The sequence below is a fragment of the Tachyglossus aculeatus genome, chromosome 1, assembly GCF_015852505.1.
Source record: "Tachyglossus aculeatus isolate mTacAcu1 chromosome 1, mTacAcu1.pri, whole genome shotgun sequence".
Taxonomy (NCBI): domain Eukaryota; kingdom Metazoa; phylum Chordata; class Mammalia; order Monotremata; family Tachyglossidae; genus Tachyglossus; species Tachyglossus aculeatus.
Genome location: NC_052066.1, coordinates 135,090,940 through 135,107,874, shown reverse-complemented (window position 1 = coordinate 135,107,874; position 16,935 = coordinate 135,090,940). Strand labels below are relative to the sequence as shown.

The following is a 16,935-nucleotide window of genomic DNA, read 5'->3' as shown; positions in this document are numbered from 1 at the left end:
AATATGACAGGTGAGATTTTGAAGTCACTTTTCTTGCCATTCCAAATGACCAGTAGCAGTGCAACCTACCAATCTACTACTCCAGTTTTACTTGAAAATAAAAAGAAGAGAAGACATTTGGCCAAAATCAAACAGTGGAAGAAAAGTGCCATTTTCTCTCTAAAACATCTTTATTTCTCCAGGTGTTTACTGGACCATTTCTATTTGCAGTTCTTTAAAGAATAATATCATCTAAAGTACTTCTCTTTTTTATGGTATTTATTAAGAACGACTGTTCTAAGCTCTGGGGTAGACACAAGATAATCAGGTTGGTCACAGTCCATGTCCCCACATGGGGCTCACAGCTTTAATCCCCATTTTACAGATGTGGTAACTGTGGCACAGAGAAGTTAAGTGATTTGCCCAAGGACACACAGCAAAAAAGTGACAGAGCTGAGATTGGATCTCAGATAGTCTGACTCCCAGGCTTTGTGCCCTTTCCACTAGGCCATGCTGCTTCTTTTGAAATATCAAGTTCAAATTCTGATTCTGTTCTTCTTTTATTGACTAACAGAAACTTCTATGCCTTTCTTCTCTTTAGGAGGCTGTTTCTCTTCATCCTTTATATCAGACTAAACTGTTTCCACCTACTAAATTGCTGTTGCCTTCTCAGACCATCATTGGTCCTCACTGTGTTAGCCCTGGACCCTTCAGCCACCTGACAGCCGTCTCCCTGAGTGACAAGCATGAAAATTCGCATTCTTCTTTCAGTCTCAAAGCTCTGTACAATAAGGTGAGCATGACCTGCTCTAAGGGGTGGGAAGAATATTCTGGGCCCTACTAATTCTAGGAATTTCCAGGTGGCTGAACAGAGGGATAGGTCCAGAATATTTGAATGGATTCATTCATTTGTGCTTAATGAGTACCTATTCTAAGCAGAGCACTTGTTTGTGGAAATTGGGAACACAAAATAAATATAATTGACACAATCCCTGACCATTAAAATTATCAAACTCTTTGCACTATTTTACTCACCTAAGTGCTTAGTTCAGTGCTGTGCACACAGAAAGTGCTCAATAAATACCACTGATTGATTGATTGATTGATTTCTTGGAGATTAGTCTATCTTACTTCAACACTAATCAGTGCATTTTTATTTTTAAAACTACCCAGAAGAAACGTAGAGAATGTTTGTTTTTCTCCATTGGCTCACATCTTTATCTGGAGAGTAAACCAAACTTCCAGGAAATCAGTGTCCAAGAGGAGACTTGGACACAATTGTAGAATTATTCAGCACTTCTATGTGCCAAACACTTAAGCTCTGGGATAGATATAAAATCATCAGGTTAATATACAGTTCCTGTTCTACTTAAGGCTCATTGTCTAAGTGGGTGAGAGAACAGGTATTAAACCCCACTTTACAGATGAGAAAAAGGAAGCATATGTTTGCCCAAGGTTACAACAGCCGGAAAGTGGTAGAGGAACAAAGGATCTTTCCTCTAAACTGTGATCACTGTATTGATTGTATCAGTTGTCTTTCTAGAATTAAATATAACTCAGTAAATGTCCCTTTTCTGCCCACAAAGAAACCCTGGACAATCTCCACAGGGCTTTCTGGCTCCAAACATTCTCCAAAAAAGGGCTACATTTCAGTGTATTAAATAAAGCCTACTTTTAACCCTTCCTGATGGACCATTTTCCAATAATCATCAGATTATTCAAACAATCAATCTGTATTTACTGAGCACTTGGTGCAAAGCATTGCAATTGAATTGCTTGGGAGAGTACAATGGTAGAAAGAAAAGTTCCCATAAATGCCATTTTGGCTCACTAGTTACAAATGTTTCCTAAGCCTTGATTGCTTTCACTTTGTGCTGCCATAGTGCATTGTGTTGAAATTTAAGTAGGGACTGTTCAGAAAAGAAGCTGGCTGCTTCCTATTCATTTTTTTTTTTTCTGCATTGCTCTGCTAGTTTGTCCGAACAATTAGGTGGGAGTTATTTGGGTATCAAAAGACTGTAGAAGCAGCATGGCTCAGTGGAAAGAGCACGGGCTTTGGAGTCAGAGGTCATGGGTTCAAATCCCCCGGCTCTGCCAATTGTCAGCTGTGTGACTTGGGCACGTTACTTAACTTCTCTGTGCCTCAGTTACATCATCTGTAAAATGGGGATTAAGACTGTGAGCCCCCCGAAGGACAACCTGATCACCTTGTAACCTCCCCAGTGCTTAGAACAGTGCTTTGCACATACTAAGTGCTTAATAAAAATGCCATCAAAAGACTGTCCTCAGTCAACACATTCTTCATTATTTCCCAACTCCTTGTATCGGAATGAGATGGAATAGAGAGTGCTACTATTTGCAAATGTGGCTCTTTGCCTCCACAGAACATGAGCTAAGTTATGCAGTGTTGGTATTTTTGAAGGACTTACTATGTGCCAGGCACTGTTTTAATAATAACTGTGGTATTTGTTAAGTGCTTACTATGTGCCAGGCACTGTATTAAGCGCTGGGGTGGATACAAGTAAATCAGGGTGGACATAGTCTCTGTACCACCAGGGGCTCACACTCTCAATCCCCATTTTACAGATGAGATAACTGAGGCCCAGAGAAGTGAAGTGACTTGCCCAAGGTCACGCAGCAGATAAGTGGCAGAGTAAGGATTAGAACCAATGACCTTCTGCCTCCCAGGCTCGTGCTCTACCCACTATGCATGCTGCTTCTCGAAGCGCTGCCTCATCAGTGAATGAGACAAAAGTTCCAACCAAAGACCTATTGCTTTTATTTTTCCCCCATAATGCTTTCTGCTAATGAAATGAAGAAGTTTTAAACTCCAAAAGTAAAAAAAATTCACTTCTAAACCTGCCCTTGACAGAATGATACTCAATCTTCATGATTTTAAAAGGTGTTTCTTATAGATTTTGGATTATTTGCTTATTAACAGAACCTGCTGGAGGGTAGCCCATTTAGGGGAAATTATTATGTTAAGAGGAACCTAAAATGATCCAATTCAACTATTCTGAGAGGCTTTCAGATCCTAACCAGACCTTCAAGAGCCACTTTGCATTGGTGGGCTTGGATGGGGGAAATCAGTATGGGTGGTTTCCCCTTTTGGGGGATTCCTTTTGTCTGCTGGTAGAATCAAAAATGATTGCGGATGGAGGTGGGATGTTCTGGGAGAGATGCGTCCATGGTGTCGTAATGGGTCGGAGACGACTCAACAGCATAAGACAAGAATCAAAATAAGAAAGTAACTGTGTTAGTTGGAGTGGGACTTTTGTAAAGTGAAAGGAGAATGCTCAAAGGGGCTTTTCTTTTAAAGTTTCATGGGAATTCTAGTCATTTGTTAAGCGAGAGGAAGGGTCTCATGCAGGTGCCCCACTCTACTTTCCACCTCTTGGCAGGGGAACAAGGGGGTGGAAAACAGAAAATGAAACAGAAAGGAAACCACTCTTTTATTCTTTTAATCCGTTTTCCTTCCTTCATCTTCCATCCTACCTCTTTTCCTTCATTTCCAACCCTCTTCATAACAATCTAGGAGGTCTATTTATTACTCTATTTATTTATTTTACTTGTACATATCTATTCTATTTTATTTTGTTAATATGTTTTTTTTTGTTCTCTGTCTCCCCCTTCTAGACTGTGAGCCCACTGTTGGGTAGGGACCATCTCTATATGTTGCCATCTTGTACTTCCCAAGCGCTTAGTACAGTGCTCTGCCCACAGTAAGCACTCAATAAATACGATTGATTGATTGATTGATCGATCCCTTATGGCCACCAAGTCTACCTTCTTGTATCACAGGCTGCTATTCCTTTATTTTAATGTTCTGTCTTACCTGTTTCTATACCCAAACTCACTCACACACTCCTGCACACATATGCATACACTCTTTCTCTCTCACCGCCTCAACCCTTTCAATCTTGAATGGCCCAGAAAGGTAATATTGTGGGCCTCATTGGACTGAGCTGCTTGCTGAATTTCCTTTATATCCACCAGGCTTCTCCATTCTTCAAACCTGCACCAATATCTCTCTCCCCATCCCCTCAACACACATATATACGCTTATTTAGACTCTCATTTTCTATCTCCTTTCTTTTATCCTTTCCCTCTACTTCCCAGCTTTGTAACAGATTTTAAAATAGTCTGTTTTGGAACTACTTCCTTGGGAGAGGGTAAGGAGCAGAGGGTGACTTCTGCCATTGAGTACCTTTAGAAAAATTCCAAAAGGGGAAAGGGGGGTACTCCCTTTACTGGGTAAGGTTATTTTAGATTTAATGGCTTTCCAAAAGGAAGGACAATGTTTACTAAACGGGAAGCAAATGTAGGCAGCTTGTGACAAGGTTGTCAGATCCAGCCAACCTGGTACAGCCTTACATTTCTTCTTGCTGGAAACATAGCTGTCCTTTGTGTTAGAGAATGACACTGTTGTCTGAAATTTCCTTCCATGGGTGGGCAGGACAAAGAGATCAGTTTTGCAGTTGAGAGTATATGTCCAGAAAAGTCTCTGCTCCATAGCCACAGCTCCTATTGGCAGTGGCCAGGGCTGATTTTACATCTTCCTCAATCTCACAATTTGGAGAAGCAGCATGGAGAAACTGGAGAAGCAGCATGACATAGTAGGAAGAATATCATGGGTTCTAATCCGGCCACGAGCACATGTCTGCCATGTGACCTTGGTCACTGCACTTCTCTGCCTCAGTTATCTCATTTGTAAAATGTGATTGAGACTGTGAGCCCCACATGGGACAAGGACTGAGTCCAACCTAATTTGCTTGTATCCACCCCAGGGCTTAGTATCTGGACATAGTAAGCACTTAATAAATACCACAATTGTTATTATTATTATTATTATCTGGGGTGTTATGTGGTCATCTCCTCATGTGCACTGACCAGCGGCTTCGTTGGGTGTGAGAAACATCTTTTCCATGATCTCTCTGGCTTCTTTGTTACCTCTGAATTCTCTTTCTTCTCATTATCCCTCCTCCTAAATTTCTCACAATCTACTCTTCCTATCCTGCAGACTTCTCCAGAATCAATCATTCACGGGTATTTTATTGAGTGCTTACTAAGTGCTTGGGAGCACACAAAACAGCAGAGTTGGGAAACATGAGCTTACAGTCTGGAAAGGGAGACAGACCTTATGTAGCACCATACATAGGTGCTGTGGGACTAAGGTGGGGAGAATAACAACTGCTCACAGGGCATAGATCCAAAGGCAAAGATGATGCAGAAGGAGTAGGGGTAAAGAGGGCATAATCTGGGAAGGCCTTTTGGAGGCGACGGGAGCTTAATAAGGCTCAGAAGGTTACTAATCTATTTGGTCTTCTCCCTATTTGATTCTCATCTTGGTCTGCTTCCATGATTTATGAATAACTTTTGCCTGTCTGTCCCTTAGATGGTATACTCCTTAAGGACAAGTAACATGTGTTTTCTTTCGTTTGTACTCTCCTAAGTGGTGCATTGCACCCAGCAGGATTGATTAAGACCTAATGGAAATTTCATAGATCCAAACACTATTTTTGAGAGCTTTCTACTTCTTGCCCATGCACTTTAAATAAGACTGCTTCAATATTTGGTGAATTAAGGCAACCCCAACCCACTGTCAATACTCCCTGCAGTGGCAGTTATCCAGATAGGCAAGAAAGTGGTGGGGAGAAACTGGAGAAGATATCTGGGTCAGGGCCAGCGGTAGTGTAATCCAGATATGCTATTGTGGCCACCTGGTCTGATATTTTAGGATTACTGGGCCTTTGGCATAATTTTGTCTTTTGATTCACTCAGACAATAGTATTTATTGAGCACCTATTTTTAAGCACTTGGAAGAGTAGAGCCCAGTTTCACTGGTGAAAGAATCCAGCCTCTGCCTTGCATGATTATACTCTAATGGTAATATATCATGGTTATCATCATTGTCAGCATCCTCCTGTATATAGAATACTGTACAGGATACCTAGAAGCATACAAAAAAAAAAGAAGAGATCATCCCTCCTCTGGAGGAGTTTACAGTCTAATGGGAGATTGAAAGGAGAAGCTCTTGTTTTGTCTTGTTCCCGCCTCCTAATTTCAAAAAGGTATTTTGTGTATGTCCCTAGTAAACATGATTTGAATGATTTTTTACAATATTTTGCATTCTTTGGAATATGATTAGAGAAATTTAAAAGAAAGATTAATATATTCTAAAGTGCATTTCATTATAGGGAGAGATCATCCAAACAAGAGTTAAAAAATTCAGGACAGCCGTTTAAAATGAGGTTTATCTCTATGGAACTGTGAAAATTCGGAAAGATCAATTAACAGACGCTAAAACCACCTAATCTAGGTGTCAATGGAAAATCTAAAATATATCTGCATTTCATCAACTTCTTCAAATAATAAGGTGTTTTGAAGTAATAAATCATTCAGCTACTTAAAAGGTGCACAAGGATAGATCTAAGAGTCCTAAGGATCTTCAACAACATCTCAAAAACAAAGCTACTCCTCTGTGAGGTAATGACAAATGTAGACATCTTTTCCAGAGAGAGAAACTGAGTTCTAAAAAGTAAAGTGATTTGTCAGGTCACAAAAGGAATTTGGGAGAACAAATATAGGCATCTCCCTTTCAGAGAGGGAAGCTGAGTTCTAAAAAGTAAAGTGATTTGTCTTAGGTCACACAGGAACTCGGCAGTACCTGGTATAACCATTAGACTGAGGTTGTTTGCTCATAAGGCAAAAGAGCAGCATTCGTTTGTAATTGATCAGCTTTTCCATCATGGCAGTGGGGGCCCAGGGAGGTTCCCCCAGTAGACTAGGAGAGGTGGATGATAATTGATCCCAGAATCAAGGTCAGCCTGAGTTTGGAGTTTTTCCTGAACTAGGGCCTGGGTAGTACCAGAGAGGCACTTCTAGAAACACGTGGCATTCTAAGGAAATAAGTTGAATAGGTTTGTGAAGATTGGATTGAAAACTTAGAAGAGTCTTTGGTAAAAACACTCTTGCTTGAACCAGTGACTTACATCACTTTCCCCAGAAGAAGTTGAATAATGTTTACTTCCCCGTCTTTTCAACTTTGTGTTCATGGCTGTGATTTTTCCAGGACAAGTCACATAGAAAGAATAATTCCAATGATTTTACAAAGACAGAACTAGGTTGATAGAAATAATCCTAAAGGAAGATAGTTTGGGATTTGGGAGACCTCTCTGCTCATATTTTCTGGTGTTTTTAGGTTATTTTTAATGGAGGCTTCAATTTACATATAAATATTCTGAGGCAATAGATCCAGCATTACAAAAGAGCTTTTAAGTGGTAGCCTTCTTGGTTTGGAAACACCCTAACTACTTTCGGTGTCCAGTGCTGTGGGATTAATATCTTCAAAAATACATATTCATTCATTCAGTCGTATTTATTGAGCACTTACAGTGTGCAGAGCATTGTACTAAGCACTTGGGAAGTACAAATCGACAACATATAAAGATGGTCCCTACCCAACAATGGGCTCACAGTCTAGAAAATTCCTTTAAAATGGGTTTACAAGAACAATGATTGGAAATAGAGGTTTTAGCTTGTCGAAGGTAAATTATTTGAAGTATTTTGAGGTGTATGAAATTCACCTCAGGCTCCATTGCCTAATTCCATTTTGATATCAATATAAAATCATTTATAAAAGCTCATCATCAAGGTAATTCTGTATAAAACAAATAATGCATCTATATGAATGCCAGGGAGAAGGTGGATGAATTGAGAAGCTATTACGTGGATAGAAATGTTTTTTACACTTTATTAAACTGTCCACTAGAGGGCAAGAAGAACATTTCAATAATATAAAATTCCTTTTCTTAATCTTATATTAAAATCAATGTTTTTATGTGCTGCATATGGAGAATACAACAGAAAATGTATAGAATATTTTAGGAAATTGAATTTGTCAGACAAAATTCAAAAATGTGTCTTAAAAAATATTGCTTTTTAAATTTCTGCCAGGAAATTCAAAACAGTCAGTTCTTTATTTTTTTTTCAGTTTAATGTTTGTGACAGAAAACATACCTATATGCTTATCTGTGTTTGTGGTGGGAAAATCCACAATAATTTGGTAGAAACATTTGTCCCAGACACATGTCATATACTGGATTGACTGCTGCATGAACCGCCTCACTGATGTCCCTGCCTCCAGTCTCTCTTTTATGCTGTCCATATAGCATTCTGTGTTGTCTGGTAATTATTCTACACCATCCTTCTCCAAATGTCTTCCCACTCTTCAGAAACCCCAAATAGTTTCCTATTCCTCTCCACCATCAAACAGAAAGTTGTAACCGTAGGTTTTAAGGCACTCCATTAGCTCTGTCCCTCTTATTCCTCTCTCCCCCTCTGAACTTTAAACTCGTTGTGCTTATGGGAGTGTCTATTTATTATCATATTGTACTCACCTGAGTGCTTGTACAGTGCTCCGCATACAGTAAGTGCTCAATAAATGATTGAATGAATGAATGAATAAATATCTACTCTCTGCTCCCACCACACCCCAGTTCACATTCTTTATTCTCTTCAAGCTCAACTCCTGCTATTCCTTTATGCTTGTTTTTTTACCCCAGTGACCTTTTGTTCACATCCCCATCCTGGAACTCCTTATCCCTTCATATCTGACAGTCCAAAGCTCAAATCATCTTCTTAGCTCTTCGGAAGTGATATCTTCTTCAGGATGCCTTCCCCAATTAATGACTAATCTCCTCACCTTATAGCACCCCAAAATGCCACTTCAACACTTCTTTGCAATGTAAGCATTCAAATGTTCTCAACCTCCTGTAGAAGTCACAGACATATCTCACCTCATTCCTTAAGCTCTAACTCATGTACATATCATCTTTTCCTTTTTCTTCCAATCTGTAAAGTATTTTAGTGCCTGTTTTTCCCAGTACAATGAAAGCTACTTGAGGACAAAGACTGTGCCTACAAATTATTCTGGTATTTATTATTATTATGACAATTGTTAAGCCCTTTATTCACTGTTCTAATCATTGGGATAGATACTAGTTAATCAGATCTGACATAATCCCTGCCCCACATGGGCTTCCAGACTAAGTACGAGTGGGAATAGGCATGGAATCCCCATTTTACAGTTGAGGAAACTGAAGCAGAGAGAAGTTAAGGCTTGCCCAAGTTTACACAGCAAGCAATTGGGAGAGCCAAGATTAGACTCCAGGTCCTCTGATGCCAGAGACAATGTTCTTTCCACTCATCCATGCTGCTTAGGTATTTAAATGCTCAGTAAATATCATTGATTGATTGATTCTGAGTACATTTACTCTCCTGTACTTAAAAAAATTCCAAATAGTTTTCCCCCAAATATTTTTACTTCTTTGTTTTCCTTTCTCTTATTTTTTAGTCTCTTTTAGTTTGGTGGACATCTCTGTTCTCTTTCCTAGGTACATTCCATGTAAGTATAAATAAACACATTTTCCCATTTGTCCCCCCCAAAGCCACCATTGTTCATAACAATGAAATAGGAATTTGTTTAGAAAAATGGCAGCTGAGGTGGTATCTTACTTCCCAACCCCTTGATTTCCAATGAAACAAGGATGCTGTAACATAATTTCCTGTAATGCAAGGTTCTTTAAGGTCACAACCCTGACATTATAGTAGCGCTGCCTATATTTTAGCTCTAGAGTATGTCAGCTTGATATTGCTGAAAACCTCAAAGATTCCATTAACAGTAAAAGTAGAGTGGCCAAGTGGGTAGATCACGGGCCTGGGAGTTGGAAGAATCTGAATTTTAATCCTGGCTCTGCCACTTGTCTGCTGTATGACTTTGAATAAGTTAGTTAACTTCTCTGTGGCTTAGTTTACTCAACTGTAAAATGGGAATTAAGACTGTGAGCCCCACGTGGGACATGAATTTGTATCTACTCCAGTGCTTAGCACAGTGCCTGGCACATAGTAAAATCATAACAAATAGCCTAAAAAATTAATTAACATTCAAAGAAATGTTTTTTCCTCTCCCTTCCCAAACAAAATCACAAAACTACCAAAACTATTTTCTTATTTGTCAAGCATTTGGTGCAGTGCCCTGCACACAGTAAGCGCTCAATAAATATGATTGAATGAATTTGTTTAATTAATGATACTCCTGAAAGAAATATGGTCTTGAAAAAAGGACTTCAGCGAAGTCCTTTTGAGAAGCAGCATGGTCTAGTGGAAGGACCACAGACCTGGGAGTCAGAGGACCTGGGTTCTAATCCCAGCTCTGCCTTGTGTCTGATGTGTGACCTTGGGCAACTTACTTAACTTCTCTGTGTCTCAAGTACTTCATCTGTAAAATGGGAATTCAATTCCTGTTCTCCCTCCTACTTAGACTGTGAGCCCTGAGTGGGACAGGGACTATGTCTGACCTGATTATCTTGTATATTCTCCAGTGCTTAGAAAAATGCTTAGCACATAGTAAGAGGCTAACAGATATCACCATCATCATCATTATTAAATGCTTTGCCTCCAAGCCAAAGTGATTTGTACTCGAGAAGGAAAAAATGAAGGAATGATAACAGCTGTCATCCCTTGCAAATCCCAGTGTGTATTTCCTGCATTCATTCTGAGAGATAAAGATACAATCTAGTTCCACTTCCTTTAAAACTGGAAGCTGTGCCCTGAAAAATATGAATATGGAGTTAATCAAAGGAAAAATGGAAGTCTAGTTGAGAAGGGATGAACTATATTTGGAGAGTTTCATACTGAATAAGGCACTATGTACTTGTTGGCCCAAATATTTTGAATAGATTATTAGGGGAAGAAAAGATGAAAACAATAACAATGACAATGGTCTTTAGCAATGGCATAATATGTTAAATATTAATAATAATGATAATAATGGCATTTGTTAAGAGCTTACTATATGCTGAGCACTGTTCTAAGTGCTGGGGGGATAGAAGGTAATCAAGTTATCCCACATGGGGCTCACAGTCTTAATCACCATTTTACAGATGAGGGAACTGAGGCACAGAGAAGTTAAGTGACTTGCCCAAAGTCACACAGCTGACAAGTGGCAGAGCAGGATTAGAACCCATGACCTCTGACTCCCAAGCCCAGGCTTTTTTCCACTGAGCCACATTGTGGTTTCTCTGGGTAGAGGCAAAGAAAAGAGGAAGAAAAAAGATGTAATGTAGGTATCTCAACCACCATGTTGAAAATATACTCTATTTTTATGGGGATGAGAAGAAATGAATTATACATTTCATTTTGAGTTTTATTACCAGTGTGTTTGGAATTTAGACTTAGAAATCTCTGTATTTTAAATGTCTATAAAACAATTAAGGGAGACCAGATTCCAGCCACGACTATAATAACACTTGTTTAATTGGAATGCTTTGAAGCTTAAGAATACTGATAAATTTTCTGATCTATGTATTCCTGAAGCCAAAGCATTATGGAATCCTAGCACTAGATCTACAAAAAAAGTTTAAACCAGAATTCCATTTCCAGACCACCACCTCAGTGCCAATGATTTTATGAAATGAATCTAAGATCCTAAGTAGTAGTAGCAGTAATAGTACTTAATAAGTGCTTGTTGTGTGCAGAGCACTGCATTGGCTTTAAAAACCGATTTTTATAGGATTTCCTCAATTTTCTGACCCCTGATGTAGTTAACTCCCTGAAAGCACACAAGACACAGTTCACACTGAAGTGCACATAATACGGTTTGTAAAGATACCAATGATGCAAGGCATGCAAAGACAATGTTTAATAAGTAGATTTAATAGGGAAGCATACTCACACCCCAGTTGGTGCAGAGATGCTGACACAACTACACAGGAGGACCACAGCGGGCACAACAGGCCCACATCAGTTATCAGTCATCGAAATGTATCAACAGACCAAGTATGGGGCCCAGTTAAATAGAAATTGATACAACAGTATGATCCACCACAGTATGACGGGGTGAAGTTGGAATACAAAGACAGGGATCAGTCAATGTACTAGGAGATAGTAGGTCCTTATACAAATATTGATAAGGGGGTGATACTGGATATTGTTATAGGGAGAGGGTTCTGGTGCACTACAAATGCACCCTTTATTCTCTTAAACCCTTGCAGGACAGATATATACCCTGGGACAGGATGCCCCTCTCTCCTCCCCACTTCCTCACAGGAACTGGGACCTTTTATGACCTGTCATTAAAGGGGCTCAGTGGGAGCACCACATACATTCTAAGCCTCATCACTTCAACTCTTCTGCAACCTGTGCCTACACTCCCATTTATCCATGGCTCCTGTGAAGAGCAATTTACCTAGGTTGGCTTCTGGGAACACTACACAACCTAAGCTGGGGTAGCTTAGCCCAGAAGAGGACAGATTTATCCAGGAAGCCCCTGCTTCCCACTTAGTGGGGGGCATATCAGTGAGCCCAGTAGCCTCCTCAGCAGAACTGGTCCATCCTGGGCCTGGCTGCCACCATTACGTCTGTCTGGAGAGTGGCAATGGTAGAAGTTGGAGGCCAAAGAAAGGAAGACTACCCCATCCTTCCCTCACCTTCCTTTCTACCAATGTCCTTCCCCTCTTTCCCTTTCTTCTACTCCTTTACCCTATATCTTGTTTCCTTTGCTCCATCTTCTTTCCCCCATTGTCTCTCCCCCATCTCCATTCCCATCTCTACTCCCCTTTTCCATATTTTTCCTTTCTGATCTTGTCTCCTCTTTGTGTGCTACCTTCTCTCTCCTCTGGCGGTTCCGTCCTGCCCCATCAGGAAATGGGTCACCATATACACCATCCCTATGATGATCTGAAGTGCCCCAAAGACTATGTCTATCCTTACTTGCCAATCTCCCAATTAATGGATACTGCTCAGTAGTCATTCTCTAGGAGTAGTTTTATTCCTAAATAGGAGAGATGAGTGAGACCTGGCCCGGGAAAAATTAAAATGGTGATTTTCTTTCTCCACAAGTACTCCAGCTTTCAGAGAAATGGACAAAAGAACATAGTGAAGTGCTGAGGAGGGCTAGAGAGTGAAACTGGAAGAGAGGAAAGCTAATTTGAGGAGTTGAATATGAAAGAGAACATGGGATTAAATGGTGAAGTCCATTTTCCAAGAGAAATAACTTGAGCCAAATAAATTAAAACAAAATAGCACGTTAGGGTTTTATCAATCAATCAGTCAGTAGCACTTATTGGGTGCCTACTGTGTGCTTTCCTTACTTGGGAAAGTACGACTAAATCAGCTTCTTCTATTTTTGTTCTCAGGGAGTGGGGAAGACAAAGCATTAGAACAAATTAGAGGAAGGGGAAAGCAATAGAATGTAAAGATATGCACTTAAGTGCTGTGGGATTTACAGGTACTTTAGTATTTGGGGAGACAGTATGGCTTAGTGGAAAGAACATGGGCCTGGGAATCAGAGGATCTATGGTCTTATGCTACCTCTGTCACTTGCCTGCTGTGTGGCCTCGGGCAAGTCACTTGATATCTCTGTGCCTCAGTTTCTTCAACAGTACAGTGGGGATTAAGACTATGTCCAACATCTACCTCAGTACTTAATACAATGCCTGGATCATAGTGCTTAGTGAATACCTTAAAAAAAAGCATCAATCAATGGTATCTATTGAAGACTTACTGTGTGCAGAATACTGTACTAGATGCTTGGAAGAGTACGATAATACAGAATTGGTTGACATGTTTCCTGCCCACGAGGAGTTTACAGTCTAGAAAACTACAAAAATGAAGTACTTTTGTGGTGCAGAAAGACTGAAATAGCCATTGGGAAAAGCTCATTAAGCCAAGTATTGAGGGGCCAGCAAGACATGTGAGATCACTGAGAAGAAAAGAACTCCGGGAAGATGAGGTCAATTTGGAAATGCATTCACAAAGAGATAGTAGTTTCAGCTGTGGAAGCAGATGAGCTCCTCAAGGGAGTGACTGAAAATAGAGAGAAAAAGGGTACCCAGAACAAAGCCTTGAGGGATTCAACAATTAGGGAACTTGTTTTTTGTCATTTTGGTTTTGCATTTATCAGTTCTTCCTTCCAAAATCCTTATAAACTTAAAGATTTTGAATCACTGATAGACCTATCAGTGCACCTTTAGTTTTACACTCAGAAAAGATAACTCTATGTCAAATTTCAGTTGAAATATAGATATATAGATTAATGCCTCAATGAAATCATTTAACCAAGTTTTGCATTGTTCCTTTTCAAGAGCTGTAACAGATTCATTTTCCCATCGGTTTCCGTGAACTGTATATAATGACCTTGGTTATTGAAATCTATATCTCCTCTGGAGAATCAATAACATTTATGAAAAGCTTCTTACTGGCAACAGTCACCTCACAGAGGCTTATAGTATTTTGGTGTTTATAGAAACACCAATTGTTGATTGCCCTCCAAAGCTAAGTGAACAAAGGTCTAATTAATTGGTTATTCAAGATACTGAGCTGGATTTCCGTCAAGGATAAAGGGAGTTTTAATGCCCTTCTCTGCAAGCTTTGCCTTTAATTGACCCTTTAATGTTAAAATATGGTTCTGATTATAAAAGCGGTATCTTGCCTATTATTTCCTGAGCCATCAGTGGTTTTATGCTCTCTGCTGCACCCCTATGCCAGTTTTTTTTTCTTTTTAAATAAATAGTGCACTTGATGACTCACTCTCCCTTTAAAAATTCCCTTACTGCCTGGATAGTAAATAAGCCATTCATCTACATAAGATTTACCTCTATTGTTTCATTTTATATATTTTCTCTCCAATTTTCAGTTGTCCTATGCAACAGTTTTATGACCTCCAAGCTATTGTGTTATCCTGCGTCTTTCCCTTGAACTTCACACACTCCACCAATGGGGCTTTCAATTGGAGACATTCTTTTACCAAGTTCTTCTGTGGTCTGCTTTCCTATTGTCCTTTCATGGTTTTTACTCATTTCCTTCCTTTCTGTCCTCACTCCAATCCTGTTTCACTCTTTCCACCTATACCTTTTGTTCTTCCACTGAAGAGCACCTGTCTCCTCTTGTCCCTCTATTTGTAATTTACTTTGTTGTTAGTACCCCTCAACAGAATGTCAACTCCTTATAGGCAGGTATCATGTCTATCAAGTCTATGGCATTCTTCCTAGAGCTTAATACAGTGCTCTGCCCACGGTAAGTGCTCAGTAAATACCACTCATGGTTTGCTTGATTGAAGAAAACAAGTGATCATTCTGATCATCTCTTCTATGGGCTTTTTGACTAAACCTATGTGTGCTTCCCACTGCTGTCTTTGAACTAAAATTATTTCTCACTCCTTACTTTCCCTTGTCTTCCATACACATTACTGGTGTGGTTCTGAACTCCAGGGAGAGGATAGAGAGGCCCTTTTTGTAAGTAGCATAGTGGAAGAGGCAAAATTCTAGACAGAATTCTGTTTGAGCTTAAAAAAGAAAGCATGGACTCCTAGAAGCTCAAGGTCTGTGCAGTCTGGGTCAATTGGGCCAATGCATACCGAGTCTTCACAAGGGAAAAAAGCATTAGAAAATCTGCAGATATTCTTCTTTGGGTTTTTTTGATCATTTTTGAAAGAGCCTTTTTATATTGTTTGGGCACCCTGAAAGATTGATACAATTACCACGTTCATTATACATCCCACTTCCCTTCATAACTACCTCTGTAGGCTAGAAATATTTCATGTCCAACAGTTCTATATTAATAAAATAGTACTTGTTTTAACACTTACTATGTGCCAGACACTGAACTAAGCACTGGGATGGATACAAGCAAATCAAGTTGGACACAGTCTCTGTCCCACAAGGGGCTCACAAACTCAATCCCCATTTTACTGATGTGGTAATTGAGGCACAGAGAAGTGAAGTGACTTGCTCAAGATCACACAGCAGACAAGCGGTGGAGCCAGGATTAGAATCAACGACCTTTTGACACTCAGGCCTGTGAATGCTCTATCCACTGTACCATGCTGCTTCTAATAAAGCAGCAATCTTCTCATTAGCAATATTCTCATGAAGATTGAAATGTTTGCTTTTGTCCAAAGGCAGTAATCTCTGTCTGGACATAACCCGCTAGACTGTGAGCCTGTTGTTGGGTAGGGACCGTCTCTATATGTTGCCAACTTGTACTTCCCAAGCGCTTAGTAGTGCTCTGCACACAGTAAGTGCTCAATAAATACGATTGAATGAATGAATGAATGAACTAGAGAAAAACTAGCTTGCATAAAATCAGTCCAATATTAATTATTGTATTCCAATCCTAGATGCCCAGGAGTAGAGATTGAAAGTCTCCTTTATTTTTAGACTTACTCTCAAAGGATGTCAGAACTACTCTCCCAAGAGCTTAGTACAGTCCCCTGCACACATTAAGTGCTCAATAAATATGATTGATTGATAACTCAGAAAACCAGGGTTTTCTAAGCCCTTCTTTAATTTGAAATAAGGCAGGTAATGAGTTATATCTTAATAGATGTATTACAGGAAATGGAAATTTACAAATAAGTAAAATAATTCATATAGAATCATGTAATGAAGTACTAAGTGCCATTTACCTCATACTGTATGCTTTCTCTATTCTTATGCCTCATCCTCATCTCTCTCGCTTTGGAACTCTTGTTCACATCCTTCATCCTTTCCGGATATCCCTCCCCCTTCAGATCTGGCACACCACTGCTCTCACATCTTCAAAGCCCTTCTGAGATCATAAGTCCTCCAGGAGGCTTTCTCTGATTAATCTCTCATCTTCCCATCCTATTTCCCCCACCCTTACTCTCTACTGCTTCCAGCAGTTCCTTGTCACCTAAGTACTTAGGTACTCACCATATTCCCAGGTATCACATATGTACAGCATGGCCTAGTGGATAAAGCATGAGCTTGGGAGTCGGAAGGACTTGGGTTCTAGTTCTGACTCCACCACTTGTCTTCTGTGTGACCTTGGGCCAGTCACTTCACTTCTCTGTGCCTCAGTTACCTCATCTGTAAAATGGGTATTAAGATTGGGAGCCCCATGTGGGGCATGAACTAAGTTTAACCAGAGGAACCT

General features: G+C 39.8%; 1 protein-coding gene across 2 annotated transcripts in view; it reads left to right on the top strand.

Moving 5' to 3' along the window:
- Positions 1–16,935, top strand: part of LOC119928288 (muscular LMNA interacting protein) — a 244,313-nt gene that overhangs the window by 197,374 nt on the left and 30,004 nt on the right. For both annotated transcript variants that reach the window (XM_038746434.1, XM_038746426.1), the window contains one exon: positions 581–772. In XM_038746434.1, the coding sequence (XP_038602362.1) occupies positions 581–772 (192 nt within the window). The remainder of the gene's footprint in view (positions 1–580; positions 773–16,935) is intronic.